A 17,101-nucleotide genomic window follows, 5' to 3' on the forward strand; every position below is an offset into this window, starting at 1 on the left:
CTCGTCAACATGGTAAGTTTGAAATGAATACACATAACTTGTGCACCTCTCTTTCCCTCTCTTCCCTCAATTTGACCCACACCCTCACCCCAATTTGCTTTCCTTATCCCCTCTGTCTCTCCTCCTCCTTATTCTGTTCCTTCCGTCCATCCTATTCTGTCTCCAGCTGAGCATCCAGGCGAGGTCGGAGGTGATAAAGCGAGCCACCAAAGCCCTGCGCCAGCTGGGCGAGAAGAGCAAGAAGAGAGGAGGCGAAAGTAGCGGTGAGCAGGAAGGGTCGCACCCAGCAGGGATGACTTTTGATGAGGCTCTGACACACCTGCGGCAATCGCTGGCCCACCTGGACACCCTGAGCCATGCCTTCGTTCTGTCACTCAAAGACAGCCAGCAGGTAGGCCCCATCTGCCAGACACTTCATATCTTAAAGAGGGAGAAGACGTCTTGCTGTACATTTTATGGCAAATGATGGGTTAAAAGTAGTGTGGACGTAGACACGCGAATCGTTTGCTGCGGTGATTCATCGGTGCGCTTTAGCAAACTATGTCGAGTGATCAGTTCAGGATTTAGATGGTCTTTGTAAATCCTCTGCAGCTAAATCTGGTGGCTTTGTGTTGGAAACTCATAGAAATTGCACAAAAAAAAATACACTGAACATGGCAAGACTGTTTGAATATGTGCTTGCTCACCTTTAAATAGTTACAAAATAGACCTCGCTTCATCAGTAGGATAAACGAGATGATACACTGTTCTTAATTTTTTAACGTAATACGCATGCCATAAACTTTCTGACATACTGTGACATACATCTACAAGGGACATATCCTTTGTTTGTGTGTTCATCTTGTTGATAATAGCAATTCTACGAAATCCTTTTGATCAAGTCACTCATTCACTTCCTTTAAGACACATTTACACACACTTGAACACTCGCATCCTGTTCCCCTTGCCTGGTCACGGGGTCACCTTTTGTTGGATATACAGACTGCGTGTGTGTGTGTGTGTGTGTATATGTGTGTGTATGTGTTGTATATTCCTGGGTTGGTTCTGCTCGACTAAGCTCTTCCCAGCCTCACTGGGACCAGCTGCAAGGATATATATTAATGTAAATCTGCGGGCTGCCGTTTGAAACGAGCCCTGACATATGGCCGTATGTACAGTGTTCACACCACGCTGTATGTCATTAAGCAAAGTCACGCTGACTTGCCCCACTGTCACCTCCCTGTAGCTCTGTGTGGGTGTGTGTACATGTGTGTTTTTGTCTGTCTGTGTGTGTGTATGTGGGGCCAGAGAGAGGGGACTTTGTGATTTTGGGGAGCTGAGTGTTGCTATGCGACCATGAGACACCCAAGGAAACTGATCATTTCTGACCCCCACACTGTGCAAGTTTATGATATTTAGCCAATGATTCATCGGTGCTTGAAAGCGTTTACCCTCCATAATGATGAAGAAGATACAAGCATTACAATGCTAAAGTCACACACACACCAACCTGTACAATGTTTCCTTCTACTAGTGCAGAAAGCGATTATATCCTTAGAGATTGATACAAAGGATATAAGTACCAGGAAAGGGCAGATCGGTAGAGAAAGATAGATAGAAGGAGCCGTGTAGGCTCTGTTTGGCTACACTGTGGTCATTTATCAAGCGTACGTGACCAGCTGCCGGGGATAATAGTGGATCGTAGAGGAATCTACCACAGCGCCTTGACCTGCCATGAAGACAGACGGCAAATTACACACACTGCAGATATTGTGTCGAAGTAAGTACAGATCTGTATTACAACCTGCTCATGTCGCTTTGATATTAGAGACAATGAATCAAATACTACAGAGTGTAAAACCCATGACTGTGGTGATTAGCCTTCTCAGTGCTGTAGCAGGCACAATTACCATCATTTTTAGAAATAATGATCTTTTAGGGCATTTTTAACCTTTTATTTGATAGCAACAGTAGATAGACGAGAGAGGGATGGGAAATAAAACGCAACAAGGATCCTCCACTGGATGCAAACTGGGGACGTTGAGGTTGTTGTTTGGCACCAACATTGCCACCAATAACATTTGCTGTTTGGAGTTTGGTATTCCGTCTTGTTACTCTCAGTTAATCCAGCCTCACACCTGCCACTTGTGTCCTTAATCGCTCTCTGTCAGCAAAACGTGTGCTAATAAGGGAGGATTGGAACAGAGTATTGAGAGCTTAGTTTTATCGTGCAGCTCTTCCACCACACCCACATGTCCTTAACTGGCACTGAAACAGTACTTCCTCTGTGCCTGTACTGAAAGATCTATATTTTTTCCAAGAGACGACCATGGTCCCAAACTTGACTCCCAAACTGTATCACACTCGGCTTCTGAACATTATCTAAAAAAGCTCAAGCAGTATTCAGCAAGGCTTTAATAACCTTCCTATGAATATAATATAAATGAATATATGACGTCCATATCTCATGAATATCATATGAATATTACAAACAGGAGAGGGGACAAGGGGCACCTTTGTCTGAGTCCAATACCAACGGTGATTGTGCTTTGACTTGATGCCAAGAATGTCAATGTCTCGCTCAGGATGCAACGGGGAATCAACGAAAGCTCTCCCTCTGCGACTGTTTTTCCCAAACACTCGTGCTTTCAGATTGTTTTCTAAAAGTTTGCCATCTTGAGGTACTCGAGACACCAAAAATGACACATGACAGCAGCATCTGGCCTTGTTTCTTGTCTCTCCCCTGGCAGACAACAGCGCTGTGCATCTAAGCATATTCTTTGGTTGCTGCAATGACGAGCACCAACCAGACCACAGCTCCTTGGAGCTGCCACTGGGATCGAGGTTTTGAATAGGATCTGCTCTGACTCAATGTACTCTAGTACTACATGTACTGAAATGTTTACTCAAAGATGAGAGTTCTGCCTATAGAGGAATGAAATATATTATGAATATATACGGAAAAGAATATTTTAAGACAAGGAACCACACTGCACTTCTTTCACTCTGCAAGTCCTGTCTCTGCCATCTCACATTACTATTTGCTCGTGTCTGTTTGTCTTTTCTAAATGTCTGTTTGACAAGGCTGTGAACTTGTATATTGTGAACTTTGCTTTCCTTTATCACGTATTTTCCCCGATAGGTCAAACACGTCTGCAGTCTCTCACACCATCACTTTTGTTTTTCTTTATTCCAGCAGTACAGCCAACTTTATGATTTGTCCCGATCCGAGAGGTCAAAAGTACTTGAGCTGGCAGTCAACATGGCAACTGATGGACAGCCTCTGGAGCGCATTGGAGAGCTTCTGCGTGTGGCGGTTGGACCCAAAAACCTGTCTGTGAAAACGGTGCTTCGTGACGCGATGGAGCGAGTGGTGGCCGCACTCAGGTAACATCTCTCTGCTTCTGTCCCTACAATTTACAAAACACCTGCCCGTTGACAACACAGACAGTGACACAGAGAAGCTTGGCTGTGCACGAGAATTAATTACTCTGCATTGTTTTTTAAATACAGTTCTTCGCTTTCTTGAGTTAGATGAGGAAATCGGTAACGTCACGTCTGTGACCTAACTGTGGAGCTGGAGCCAGGAGATTAGCTTAGTTTAGCATAGCTTAGCATAAAGAGTGGAAGCAAGGGTAACATGCTGGCCTGGCTTTCTCTTCAGTTTAATAATAAACCTACCAGCATCCCTAAAGTGCAAGTTGTCATATGTCTGACTAAATTTCCTTCATACACTTTCCTATATAGTGAAGCTTACTTTATGCCTCACCACCATAATCCAGATAAAGTCATAACATCTCAGAACACTGTTCTGTTCTTCTTTTTTGTGGGCGTCTCTGGTGTTTGCACTGGGTATATTATAAAGCATGAATGGTGTTGCACACTCATAGGCCCCCTGCTAGCCCTGAGTTGTTCAGAAAACGGTTAATAATAGGACGGCACTGAGAAAATTACCCCGCTGTAGTCTTATGCACTGTGTGCTACCAAAGATAACGCACACTGTGACTAACCTAACGAAGGCAGCAGGGAAATCAAGTTGTCAGGTTAGTACATACATTTCCCTTTTGTCTTTATTCGCATCTCTTTTACATTCACTGCTGCGCCTTGTCAAACAACATAATCATCTCCATGCAGCCCTTTCATACCTGTCTGGTGTGATTACAAACATATGTATGCAAATATATATGTATTTTTAAAAATAAATCCGATTAAGAGAAATATCTTCATCCACCACAAAAGCGGGCTTTATGATGTATATTCTAAAATATTGAAGGCCACCCGAACACACCACCTACTACCTGACCTCTGTTGGTTGTTATCTAAAATATATTCTGTATGTTGGTCCACTTTGGGCTCTGCATGTTGGCACTGTCATAACAAATGCCTAAAGTGTTGAATTGATTTTACAGCAGCTGCCTGTGGGAGTTGGACTCACAGCATTTTATTGGTGTCTTCTTGCTCACTGCATTGAAAAGGAAGGGAGCAATGATTCAGGCCGACATGTCTCGGAGCTGCAAGAGTTCAGGGCAGTGGAAAGTACTTGGATATTGTAGGACTTAACATCCAAAAACGACCAAATGTAAGCAACGTTGCAAAGGCTTAAATGGAAGGTTTATCTCCAGAGTAGTGTGTTTTTTTATGTTTTTCCTTAATGCTCATAGAACCTTGTGCGCTAACACTGACGGACCAATGCGCAAGGTTTTACTGACAGGGACAGATATGTTATCGGGCCATCTGATTGGCTTGATTAATGAGTGCCAATCGCCTTGATTATATTCCTGCCTCATTTCCCGCTTCTTTATGGCTGCTCAATGGCGCATGCTGCAGATAGATGGCACCTGCATTTACACACTGACACACACACACACACACACACACACACTCACACACCAGAAGATTGTTGTGCGCGGGCCCAGACACTCACACATTTGTAGTTCATCAGACATGTGTGCACCGCCCCTGATGAACGAAACACTGTTTTTGCACGCACACGCTTTTCTCCTTTTTCTGAGTCATTATCTTCTCATAATTAATGCAGCCTGATACAGCTGTTCCCCTCCAGATCTCACTCCGCTCCTGCACCAACACACACGTATAGTACACTCACACACTCAGTCTGTGTGTGTGTGTGTGTGTGTTCTGTGTGTTAGGTGCAAGATGCACACACTCCCTTGAACGTGTCACAATATCCCTTTATGCATTCAAGTATGACTGTGTGCGTGTGTGTGCGTGTCCATTGTTGCAGGGCTTTCTCAAAGCATTGTGTTTGGCAGGTATGAATGAGCCGGTCTTGTTTTTGGCTCTCCCGAAGCCTTCAGTCTGGCGCAGCAGGCATACCTGAGTCTCACACTAATGGCCATCTTTTGTATCTGTCATAACTAGTCTGTGTTTGTGTGTCGTTGAAGAGAAAATGTTCATAAGTAGCAAAATGCAAGAAAGGAAATGCTGCATTGTCATTTCACCTTTTTGCCAGATCATTTGTATGTTGTGTGCATGTATGTGTATTGTGTGTGTGTGTATATATATATATATACCGTGGTGCTTTTGTGTATAGTGTACGTACATTAGCACGGCTGCAAAGCGGAGTGGAGTCGGGGGAAATCACCCTTTTTATTCCCTTTTCTGTCTTTGTGAAAAATAGCCCTACTCTTGCGACATACAGTGTGTACACAGACACACACACACGCACATACACACACAATGCAGCAGAACCCACAGCCACACCACAGAAAGATCACACCGTACCTTTCTAAGCTCAGCTACTATTACTATTACTAAATCTCATTTACACCTTATTTGAAAGTACCTCTTTAATCAACGTTAAATGATTAAAGTATTAATATGCTGGTGAATTTCACCAACATGCTCTGTGAGCTTGAAACGATGGAGACGAGTTTAAATGACTTTCTGTTGCTTCATGTCTCGAGGACTTAATAAATTCAAGATGGCTAATTTTTACAAAGCTGTGTTTGCATGAAACATTTACTTGCTGCCAGACACGTTTTTAACTAACACTGTGCCGGAGAAGAAAGCCTTTGATCATTTTCTTTCTCTCAGTTGTTGTCCCTCTTTATTGTGGTCATTTGGAAATGCATCTTAATTAGTGTATTATGCGAGACGATTGTGGTGATGCGGTTTGTTTTTCAGTGGAGACCCAGACGCCCTGACAAATTACCCACAACCCCTCAGTGTCCTGGAGGCCATGGTGACCGCTGTGCACAATAATGTCCAGAGTGGGTAGGTTATCCAGATCTCCTCTCACACACCCACACACACTTCTGTCATACATTAATCAAACATGTTTCAAAAATATTCAGTCTCTCTTTATTCTCCCTCAGCTTCTGTTCAAGGCCTGAAATGAGCACCTGCTGAGTGTCAAATGCCAGTAAATTGCCAGTTGATTGAACTGGCAAACCAGTTAAATCAACAAGAGGCAGCCGCCAACCTGCCTGCTAGCTTTATTTTTGAGATGACAACATTTAGACAGCGCCTGCCATAGCCTGGTAACCACCGGCCAACCAAATGAAAGTAAAACAGATCTGTGACAAAATGACTCCTCATTATCAGCGTAGTTTCAAAGTGATTTCCTCTGAGCTTCTTCTTCCTTTGTCTGGATCAGGGCTGCAACTTGTAATTGCATTTACTATCTATGAACCTTTTAGATTACTTTCTCTATTAATGATTTTGTCTATAGATGTTGGAAAATGCCCATCATAGTTTCCTAAAGCCCATGGTGACCTTTTCAATGTCATTATTTAGCAAAAATATTCTATTTAGTAATCCAAAGGACAAAGAAAAGCAGCAACTCCTAACATTTGAGAAGCTGAAACCAGGGAATTTAAAAATAAATAAAATTACTTAAACGATTAATCGATTATCAAAAAAGCTGTAGATTATTTTTCTACCGATTGGTTGATGTTTGCTAGCTAGAACAACAGTGTTAACGCGTTACAAAAGCAACACTTTTAGCAGTAAAAAAGTAATTTTTTTTCAGCCGTTCACACCTCTCCACTTCCGTCAGTGCGCCGCTAGAAAAAGACCCCGACTGAAAGCAGGAGATTTTAATACAAAGTGCTATGTTAACCACTGCATGTGAATGCATGAATAGGCCTGGAACCGCGCTACACAGTAGCTCTTGGACGAGGCAATGATATTCACCGCATTGTTGTCTCAGACGGATCGTACGTGCACCACGTCCTCGGCTGTCAGATTCAGCGGCGATGAGATCCTCCACAAGCAAAAAGCTAGTAGCCCAAATACATAATATAAAGCAAAGAGGCGATGGAAGTCTGAAGCGCTCTCCAGCACCCTGCCAGCACTTTTTGTGCCAGAGAAAAAAACTCAATATGGACACACGCCTCCTTACAATAACGACCACTGAATCTGTAATGAACTGCAATAAACGTGAGCTTGAACAAGTTCATGAGAATAAACCTAGAAGCTCTTAACCACTGAATAACTTTTAGAAGAACCTCTACACTTTACCTCTCTATCTCTGTCACTTTATGTCCGCCTCACTCAGCCTGTCTGACTGCTGTCCTCCCCACCGTCCTCTCTCTCAGTGACAGCGCGGTGACTTCCGATGACCTCCTGGTTTGGCTGCATCCATTCTGCGGCGACGCGTCGCTCCCCGTTCGGCCTCGCATCGACGTGCTGCAGATCCTGGAGAGTAACTTCAGCCTCCGGGACAGCGACGTCCGTCTCCTGCTGCTCTACAGGACTCAGGCTGTCCTCAAAGACAGAGAGGTAACGTGCGCTCACACATGCACGCTGCCACGACTCATCAGCCCTCTCGCTAACAGACTGCGACTTTGAGAGATGTTGAGTATACTCACTCAAAGTATAGTTACTTTAGAAACAACTTTACAACACTGGTACTTAATGTGAAGGAGGCTACAGATGTCTGGATATGTTTTTTTACTTTTCTTTTCACCAAGGTCATAACATCAAACGCCGGGCCATACATTTTGAAAAGATGCTTGAGATTGAGGGAAGACATAAGTGGAGGGAGAACAGGGTCGTGAATATTTTAAGAGGATGGATAAGGTTTGACATATACATTCCTGCATATACATGCAAGACATACATTATATTTGGGGTGGTGTTTAATAGAGAAATATACTGTTTCTGCTTTCAAGCATGCACCTAGCATGCTTGCACCCCCCCCCCCCCCCCCTGGTGTCACCTACCAACGAGCGGCTCGTCATTAAGTTTCCTGACTGACTAATTAATGACCCGAGCTGGTCAATTAATGTGTAAATGTATGCACGCAGCCGTGGGCAATTGTCAGCGCAGGTAGACAGGTGTGTGGGCCCGGACTCTTTAACTAATTGGGTGCACTCCCGACTTTTGTCAGCCTTTCACGAAACACACACGGGCGGGCGCACACGTGTGCTCTTAAGAGAGTGTACATCCAAGGGATCATTTAATTAATCTTGTTAAAGATGAATCGACCTCATCTGAAATTAGTCTCTCGCTCTTACAGCGAGACTCGTTTCAGATGAAGTGCCACTTTCTCTTGTTTCTCCCTGAGGCAACCAAAAGGCCGTACAATGTGTGAACAGGCTTTTTGTAGCCAAATGTCTCATTTCATTTTGATTAGTCTAATTGTTTGGTATTTGCAAAGATTTCCCACGGCCACACGTGTGCTGAAACACAAATTCAAAGCCTTTTTTGCTTCCTAATTGGAGCGAAACTTGTCACCGCCGGCTGTAACCCTGCTGAAAGTGGCGGTACAGTAATCATGTCGGCTGGGCTGGTACGACCCGCAAGCGGTGCTGCCACTGGTGTTGGCGGCCCGAGGCCATGCCGGAGACGCGGTGGTGCCCCAGCCTGACCTCGTCACGTCGGGTTGGAAGCAGAAAGAGAGAGTGGAGGGAGATGAGGAGAGAGTGGTGGTGAAGTCAGATGTTGACAGAGACAACAACTTGGGGGGGGAAGGAAAGGATACACTGGCTACCTGAGAAAGAGACACACACACACACACACACACACACACACACATAAACCGTTGTATCTATCTTTCACTGCATACTTATGAGGGCTGAAGCACACACAAAATCATCACCACTACCTCAAACACCTAACTAGCACCTGACAAGACCTCTGCCATCCTGAAAAACAACGGACTCTCTAAATGTCAGACGTTGCTCGACCTTTGTAGCATCAGTCAGCATCTTACCTGCGCTTGAACCTATAACTTCATTAACTAGGTTAGGCAGGCAGGTTTGAGGTACTGCTGCACATGACTTTTGATACGCTTCACACCTCATACGCAGTCATTCCTCCCATGCAGCACACACACACACATGTGTACGCACACCATGACAACCGGGCTGTCAAGCGACAGTTTGTGAGTGAAACGGAAACCAGAAGTATGTTTAAGTTTCTCTCATCTATTCTTCTCCGCTGCGGTCCGTTTGTTGTTCTGACAAAGGCGCCTGATTAGCGCTGTCGTCTCCGATCAAAGGCACACACACACTCACAGGTGTACTCTCAAATGTACAGAAGTTTCCATGTGTTAAGATGCGTACATATACAAACACTCACACATGCAGAGACTAAATATGCCGACCGTCTGAATGTCTTAATTCAGATGTAACTGAAGAAACGTTTTGAGTTTAGAAATAAATCTCTCTCTCTCTCTCTCTCTCTCTCTCTCTCTCCCTCTCTCTCTCCCTCTGTCTCCCTCTCTCCCCCTCCACTCCCTCCCTCCTGATGTGCAAGTGTAGAAGTCCTCTCTTTGTATTTCTTCCTGGCTCTCTAATATCAATAATACTAAAATACCATTAATGAATCAAAAGACTCGTATTTCAAAAGTCATTCATTTAGAATTTTATTATTTATATTTGTGGCCAATTAAGAGAGAAAGGAAACTAATACTTTAAAAGGTTTTTTTTTTGGAAAGAGTAATAATAAGAAGGGGCATAACATTTATATTGATTAATTAGAGAGCAAAAAAGAGGGGATAAAACTACAGGTTGTCTTTTTTTTTTTAAAAGGTTTTTAATGGATCGAGTCATTTTTCAGGATCAAAATTGCTGTCATTTATCTTTTTTAATATGCTACAAATCAGCCTGGTTAATTGTCATTGATAAATTATAGACATTATGCCAGACTTGCATAATATTGAGTTTTTTTTGTTGATGTAGACATGTGGATATTACTTAAATTACAAAAAGGGAATTAAATGTGCGTCTTGAAATTGCAGAAGATGAATACTAACTCAGGATTTTGGGATAAAATAGTATTTGCGGGTTCAAATAATAATGTTAGGGTGGTTTTGGTCTGCTTTGGCTGTTGACCCCCTGGTAGAGGGAACAAGCAGGAAGAAAATTAGATCTTAGACTACTAACTACGGATGTGGATTTTAATATTAGCTCAGGCTGGGACTGGTTGGAGACCTTCCAGGCAGTTGGCAGCTTGTCGGACCAAAATGAACAGCAGCAAACAGGGTCACAGTCTCTGTGCTAAGCTAAGCTAATCAGCTGATGACGGCTGTAGCATCATATTTACCGCACAGGTACGAGAGTGGTACTCATGTTCTTATCTAACTCTCTACAGAAAGTTGATAAGAATATTTCCAAAGTATCAAACTATTTCTTTAAGTTTAAAGTGAATTACCGTATACACTGTAAGCTTGGAGTTGCCACTATATCTTTGTCTACTAGGTCACAGCTTGGTGCAGTATGGACTGTATGTAAATAATGCACTAAATATGTCTGTCCCTGATTGTTGCTGTTAATAAACTGCCTGATACGCTGCCAGCAGGCTCTCACATCCCTGACAACACGGCTCGCAGCCGAGTCTGATGCCTGTGCATCAGTATCACCAGGGACTAATTTAAACCACCATATGTAAACCTGCAGATTTCTGAGCCACCGGGAAGGAGGACACAGCACTGACACAGTTTAAGCTCATATAGCAAACGTCCGCAAACAGTTGCCTCTAGTTTCACAAAGCAGCATCCAATGGCGTCTGATTGAGGCGGGTCACACCGTGGACAGGTCGCCAGTCAATCACAGGGCATGATTTTACTTGTGTTACTTAAGTATTTTCCAATATCTCTCATATTTAACTTACATTGGCATTATGTGTATTTTCAAATTGCGGTACAGTATCTCTGATAATCACAGTTGATTTAGTTCAGAGATCATTGGTTCTCCAGCTCTCTCTTTGTTTGCCAGTCTCCTGATAACCCGCTTGCCGGTGTTTCTAGGCTGCATTGTGTATTCTTACAGATCTGATTCACTTACTGTGTAATCCTCCATCCTTGCCTCATTGCCTTGTGCGCACACCTCAAGAAATCCTCAGATCCTCACAGTCTGTTAGGATCTGAAAAGTCTTGTGTTCTTTTCACACTGGCTGTCCAAGCCTCCTCGTCCCTTCTGCATGTTTCTGTCCATGCATCCTCATCCATATACAGTGGCATTTTTGTATAATACACCCCAACAGACAGACATGCCTGCATTCCAGCAAGCCAGCCCCATGAAAGGCCCAGACAAATGTTTCTATGACAGATGCTGTTTAGCATCGGTGCTGTCCAGACTGGGTCAGGCCGGGCCGTGTCAGTGAAAAGGCCACTGAATGATTCAAAGCCGCTGCCTCACACACACACACACACACACACACACACACCCAGCGATGATGGATCAGAGGGAAACCAGAGCAAAAGGATTAGAGAAAGGAGGGAAATAATGATGGATCATGAATGTGCACAGAGAGAGAGAGAGAGAGAGAGGGATTTCCAGATGATATTGAAACAGAACAAGAGGCCATTTACCATTCCGATACATCATCCTTCCTCCCTCCAGCAGCATCCCAACACACTACTCAGGCGCCGGCACACACAGAGACGCATAAAAAGGGAGGAATTAATGAGCCCAATAGAAATGCTGACATTTAGGTAGTGAGGAGGGGGGGGAGGGTGTAGGAGGTGAAGCTAGGGATAGATTTTGTGCCTTCATTTTGAATGATTAGTCATAACAGCAGGGCATCCAAATGTCACCACTGTCAACATTGGGGGGTCTTTTATTTGTCCGTGTGTCTAGTATTTGGCCTTTATGTTACTAATAACAGTATACTTGGGGTCATTTGTTTATGGCGTTTCACAAAGACAAAGAGGTGACTACCACTACTTATACTGCATGTGTACATACTGGTTAATGTAAAGCCCACCTCTGCTGAATCCTTGATGTTGTAGTGTGAAGATAGTAAGTATCATGCTGAATCCCTATGGCAGTGCTGGCATTAATGCCCACATCAGGGTTATAACACGCACACACACATATAACTACACACACATCCGGGAGCCCGGCCATCACATCAAGGTCTTCACACCTGTGTGCACTCCAAATGTTGCGGGGCATAAGGGAAGGTTGCGAGGGAAATCAACCCTGTGTGTGTGTGTGTGTGTGTATGAAAAGTCATCATCTAAGCTCATCAACAGTGATGGCTGATGCTACATGCCCCTTTCCCCCCGTCGTCAGTGTCATGGATCATTTGCTGTGACACCCTGTTTTGGTGCTGTGCTGTTTGGCCTTGCGGAGCGTCGTCTATCTAATATGGATGAGCGGAGCGGAGCGGTGCAGGCTGTGTAGCTGCACTCTGTCAGCTACACAGCCTGCAGATCCCTACACCCCGGCCTCGCTCCTACTTCACTTTACTGAGGCACGTTTTAGTTTGTTTTCGTTTCACCTCTTTAAAATGTCCTGTGCTTTTTTCCCTCCTCCTGCGATTCCCTGGAAATGTTGCTGATGGTTTGATTTGATCAAGGCTGAGATTTTGAGTTGGACAAACATCCCATTTATTCTCAGAGGTACGGAGTTTTTTTCCATTTTAGATTCTTATTTCAGATCAACGTCTGCTTTTGGACAGACATGCTTTGGTTTCATGCAAAGTTACGAGGGATAGACTGTTTCATGAATGTGTAAGACAACATTATGACTGTTATTCAGATCCCTCTGTATACTTGCATTACTTCCATATAGTCCTACACTTTTTAATTCTTCTTTCTCAATCCATCCCACCCTTGATTCTCCTTCTCCTGTTTGTCTTTTCTGTTGAAAAAAAGGATGCTGACTCATTTCGCATGCACCAATTAAGCAGAAAATTACAGAATTCCATCATTTCTGGGTGGAGCGTTTGCATGCATGCACACAACGAGAGGCAGACTATTGGTATACGGCCCACATAGACATGGTTGTGTCGTACATGAGGTAGTACTAGCCTAAAGAATATATTTTTAAGAGCATATATGTGTGTACTGTATGTCGATGCCTGTGTGATCTCCCCTCCTGCCAAACTGTAACAAATCCACTCCACCTGTCGTGTATTTCAGTAGTAAGGCCACAGTTTGAAGTATGGAAACCCGCAGTGAAAAGATAAGCCTCAGCCCTGACACTCGTCCAAGAATCTAAATGGAAGAAGACAGAAGGAGAGCTGCACAGTAGCTGCAGTAGTTTTATCACATGACAGGAATGCAAACGGAAACATAAGTGGGAGTGTTGTCGGTTGATAGAACAATGGGTTTTGTCTGCAGCTGATCATTGTCGGACTCAAATATTACATATTGACAAACGAGTGGATGGACCGTCTCGGTCCAGTGTTTAAAAGTTGAAAAGTGTCGGAGAACTTTCGGATTCGTCCCACCAGGGATTGTCGGGGAGAAAAAAAAAGAAAGATGGAGCTTATCCGAGGTGGAGGCCAGGTGGAGAGGAGAAGCCGGACGGAGAAGCTGAGAGAGATTTGTTTGATGAAAGTGAATGAGCCTGGTCTGGAGGGAGAGGGCTGTACAAGAAGAGAGAGAGAGTAGAGTCTGTTTCCAAGTTGATAAATAATAAATGTGATGGGGTTGAGGACGCTATCTAATGGCCACCCTCTAATGCAACAGGTCATGGGGTCATTGCCGTCATCGCCGAGCCCCAGCTATAATTCCACGTGTTTTGGACAGCGTTTATCATGAGCTGAAAACTTTATTCGTGCTCCTTTTTTTTTTTTTTTTTTTTTTTTAAACTCAGGAGAGCCAGGAGAGGAGAGCACAACCACTTTGTCATCTCGGGGGGGGGGGGGGATAGTTGATGGTGCAGTCAGAAAACACCAGACAGGAGGCAGTGCTGTAAAGTAAACAAGGAAAGAGGAGATGTGGAGAGGGAGATGGACGAGGAGAAGCACGGAGAAAAGAGCCCGAGGACAGTTGAAGTGATGGGAGAGGGCAGCACAGAGCCAGATGAGAGGGAGGGAGAAAGACGGCACAATCTGAGATGAAGTGGGGGCCACTCATGTACCATTATCTGTTATCGGTAAAGGCTTCGCTTCAACGGGTGTGATTCAGCCTCAGCATGAGTGTGAGTGCACCCGCGCTTAAACGTCCTCTCACGTTTACTCACGGAACACTGTAAGTAATTCCGCTGATCTTAAGTAATTGCATGTGTTTGCGTGTCAAGCAGCAGTGTGCTTCTTGGAGTGTGTTACATACTTTTGCAGCTTCCCTTCCCCTTGGCCTTTGTCCCGGCTTGAATATTCATCATAGCCTATAGCATGCATGATTAAGGAGAGGCTGGAGTCATGGCACAAAATATTCAAATATACTGTAAACGCCGCTTCTGCTTATGTGCTCGACATTGATGTGTGGCGCTGGGGCGTCGTGTCAAGCAGGTGTGTGTGTCGAGCTACGAGCTCGTTGTTTCCTCCCAACCTTGATCTGCTCTTCCTTTCTAACCACTCCCCTCCTGTGTTTTGTCTTGTGAGCTCCCCTTGTCTCTTATCTTCCTCGTCTTCCTCTCCTGAGGCGTGTACCATTATGTATACTCAGGTGTCATGTTATACAACGTGGAGCTACTCTGAGAGAGAGAGAGAGAGAGAGAGAGGGAGAGAGAGAGAGAGAGCAAGAAAAAGCATAACAAATAGGGGGAGAGGTTTGGAAGCTGTATTTGTTTGTCATTGCACTCTCCTTGTCATGTCATATTTTGCATGCACACGATCGTGTGTGTTTGTGTGTGTGCATTTGTTTGTTCTCTACGGGCGCGCCTGTCTTTATCTTTTGCGCTTGTGTTTCCTCTGCATGTTTTATGTGTTTCACTTTCAAGCCGTAATAAACTCCCCAGCCCCCCACAGGCCCCGAGGCTTTGCCCTTTTGGTGTTTGTTTCTCTTTGCTCTCATTTTGTCTGAAACCTGCACTCTCTTATCACCCCCCCCCCCCCCCCCCCCCCCCCCCCCCCGCTCACCGCTCACTTTCTCAGCGTCGCTCATTCACTCCCTCGCTCTGCCCTGCCTCTCTCCCCCCCCCCCCCTTGTGAAGTGTGCGACCTCTGCAACTTTATTCTGCCCGCCGCTAGAGACATTAGCCAGAGCGGGTCAATGAATATTGATGAGCTCGTTCAGAGCGCTCTCGGTAAAGGCCAGACACGGAGATCTCTGGATCCCAGGGCTCCACACCAGCACTCCCAGTCCGATACACTGACGTGCCCACATCCCGTGTTCCCCCCTCTCCCTTCCCTCCCTCTCCTTCTCGGGTCAAGGACTGAGATAATTGCCAAGTCACAGAGAAGATTATCAGGCAGGTTTGTTGATGGGGGCAAAAGTTCACCCGTGTTTTATTAACAGGCTCATACGGATTCATGAAGAAAGAATGCATCTTTGACTTGACTCAGAAGGGCTAAGAATCTCATCAGCTACATTACCTTGTTTGGGTTGCCAGGTGCAGTGTCGCTTGTAATGCAGATGTTTTTAAATAGACGGGGTTTGTCAAGTTTAATAAACTCTCAGTAAGTTTTAATCAAAGATAACACCTGTGCGTCTTTATTGTTTTTGTTGTTTTTTTGTTAGTAACCTACTTTGTGATTAATGCGATTTAGGGGTAAAACAATCAGCCTAAAAGTGATGAAATGAATTAAAAAAAAAAAAAAGATTAATTAATGAATCAACACATCTCTATCAACATAGCTTACCAGGTCGCTGGAAAACTGTTAACCCTCATGTTCTGTCTTTTGGTTGCAGTATACATGTAAATAAGGAAACCTTGATGAAATATTGACAGAAATTGGTTACTATGCCGGCAGGATGGAGGAAGCATGGGTGCAGTAGTCCCGAGCCAGCTCAAAGATTGCTGTTGGCGTTTGGGTCAAAAAAAATAATCCAGCATAAAAAAAAAAAAATCAATTTCTCCCGTGGAACTGACGATCACAACGTTTTAACATCAACTTATGTACGACAAATTGTTAAGCAGAAAACAGTTACCTGAAGATGAATATGGCAATCTGACACTCTTAAATGATGAAGTTGACCCTGGAGCATTTTCCACGCCGTGACATTTAATAAAACGCGCTATCCTCCATTTATCCTGCTAATCTGATAGAAAGGTGGGGAGTGATGGCGCTCACCGTCATGATTGGCAGCGGTAATAAGATGTGACGAGTGAGAGCCATGACAGCCGGTGACGGTCGCACCGATCATTAACCTGTCCGCCACGGTGTTAAGCACAGAGGTGATGATTGGTTTACCACATGCTTTAACAAGTCAGCCACAGGCACGGCTCCTGGCGGTTCTGTAAGACACGACATGTTTTCTAGGAGTGTGTGTGTGTGTGTGTGTGTGTGTGTGTGTGTGTGTGTGTGTGTGTGTGTGTGTGTGTGTGTGTGTGTGTGTGTGTGTGTGTGTGTGTGTGTGTGTGTGTGTGTGTGTGTGTGTGTGTGTGTGTGTGTGTGTGTGTGTGTGTGTGTGTGTGTGGCGGGATATGATTACTGGTGTGCAAGTTGTTCAGAGTTGTACTGACCGTATGAGTGTGTGTGGTGCTTATTGATAAGTGTTCCTGTGTCATTTCTGCCTGGAAAAGTGGTAATACAAGAGTCCTTTTCCATTACTTTGGTGTTTCATATCAATTGCATTCCATTACTGGGTTGTTCTGAAGCAATCAATGCTAGATTGAACACTCCCGTAGGCTTCCAGGTTTCATCTAAATGTCCTTGCACACAGGACTTTGGTGACTTTTTCCTCTTGCCCCACCATGAGGTTGACGCTTTTGGGTTTTATTGAAATGTTTTGACAGCTGAAGAGCAGCAGGGGGCGTCTCATGTGGTTGCAACAAGAAGTCTGATTGTACAGAAGTCTATGAGAAAATGACTC

The 17,101-nt window shown here is 44.4% G+C and overlaps 1 protein-coding gene across 6 annotated transcripts in view; it reads left to right on the forward strand.

Annotated features, from left to right (window-relative positions):
* The window catches only part of nbas (NBAS subunit of NRZ tethering complex), a 126,005-nt gene that overhangs the window by 84,769 nt on the left and 24,135 nt on the right, over nucleotides 1-17,101 (forward strand). For 4 of the 6 annotated variants that reach the window (XM_076084747.1, XM_076084749.1, XM_076084751.1 and 1 more), the window contains 4 exons: nucleotides 167-391; nucleotides 3,176-3,366; nucleotides 6,127-6,216; nucleotides 7,542-7,725. In XM_076084747.1, the coding sequence (XP_075940862.1) occupies nucleotides 167-391; nucleotides 3,176-3,366; nucleotides 6,127-6,216; nucleotides 7,542-7,725 (690 nt within the window). Of the gene's footprint in view, nucleotides 1-166; nucleotides 392-3,175; nucleotides 3,367-4,388; nucleotides 4,559-6,126; nucleotides 6,217-7,541; nucleotides 7,726-17,101 lie in introns of those variants that run through there. The other 2 variants (XR_012951601.1, XM_076084748.1) reach the window with 2 other exon arrangements.

This window comes from Anarhichas minor, unplaced genomic scaffold (assembly GCF_050575085.1).
Source record: "Anarhichas minor isolate MPS153535 unplaced genomic scaffold, ASM5057508v1 ptg000136l, whole genome shotgun sequence".
Taxonomy (NCBI): domain Eukaryota; kingdom Metazoa; phylum Chordata; class Actinopteri; order Perciformes; family Anarhichadidae; genus Anarhichas; species Anarhichas minor.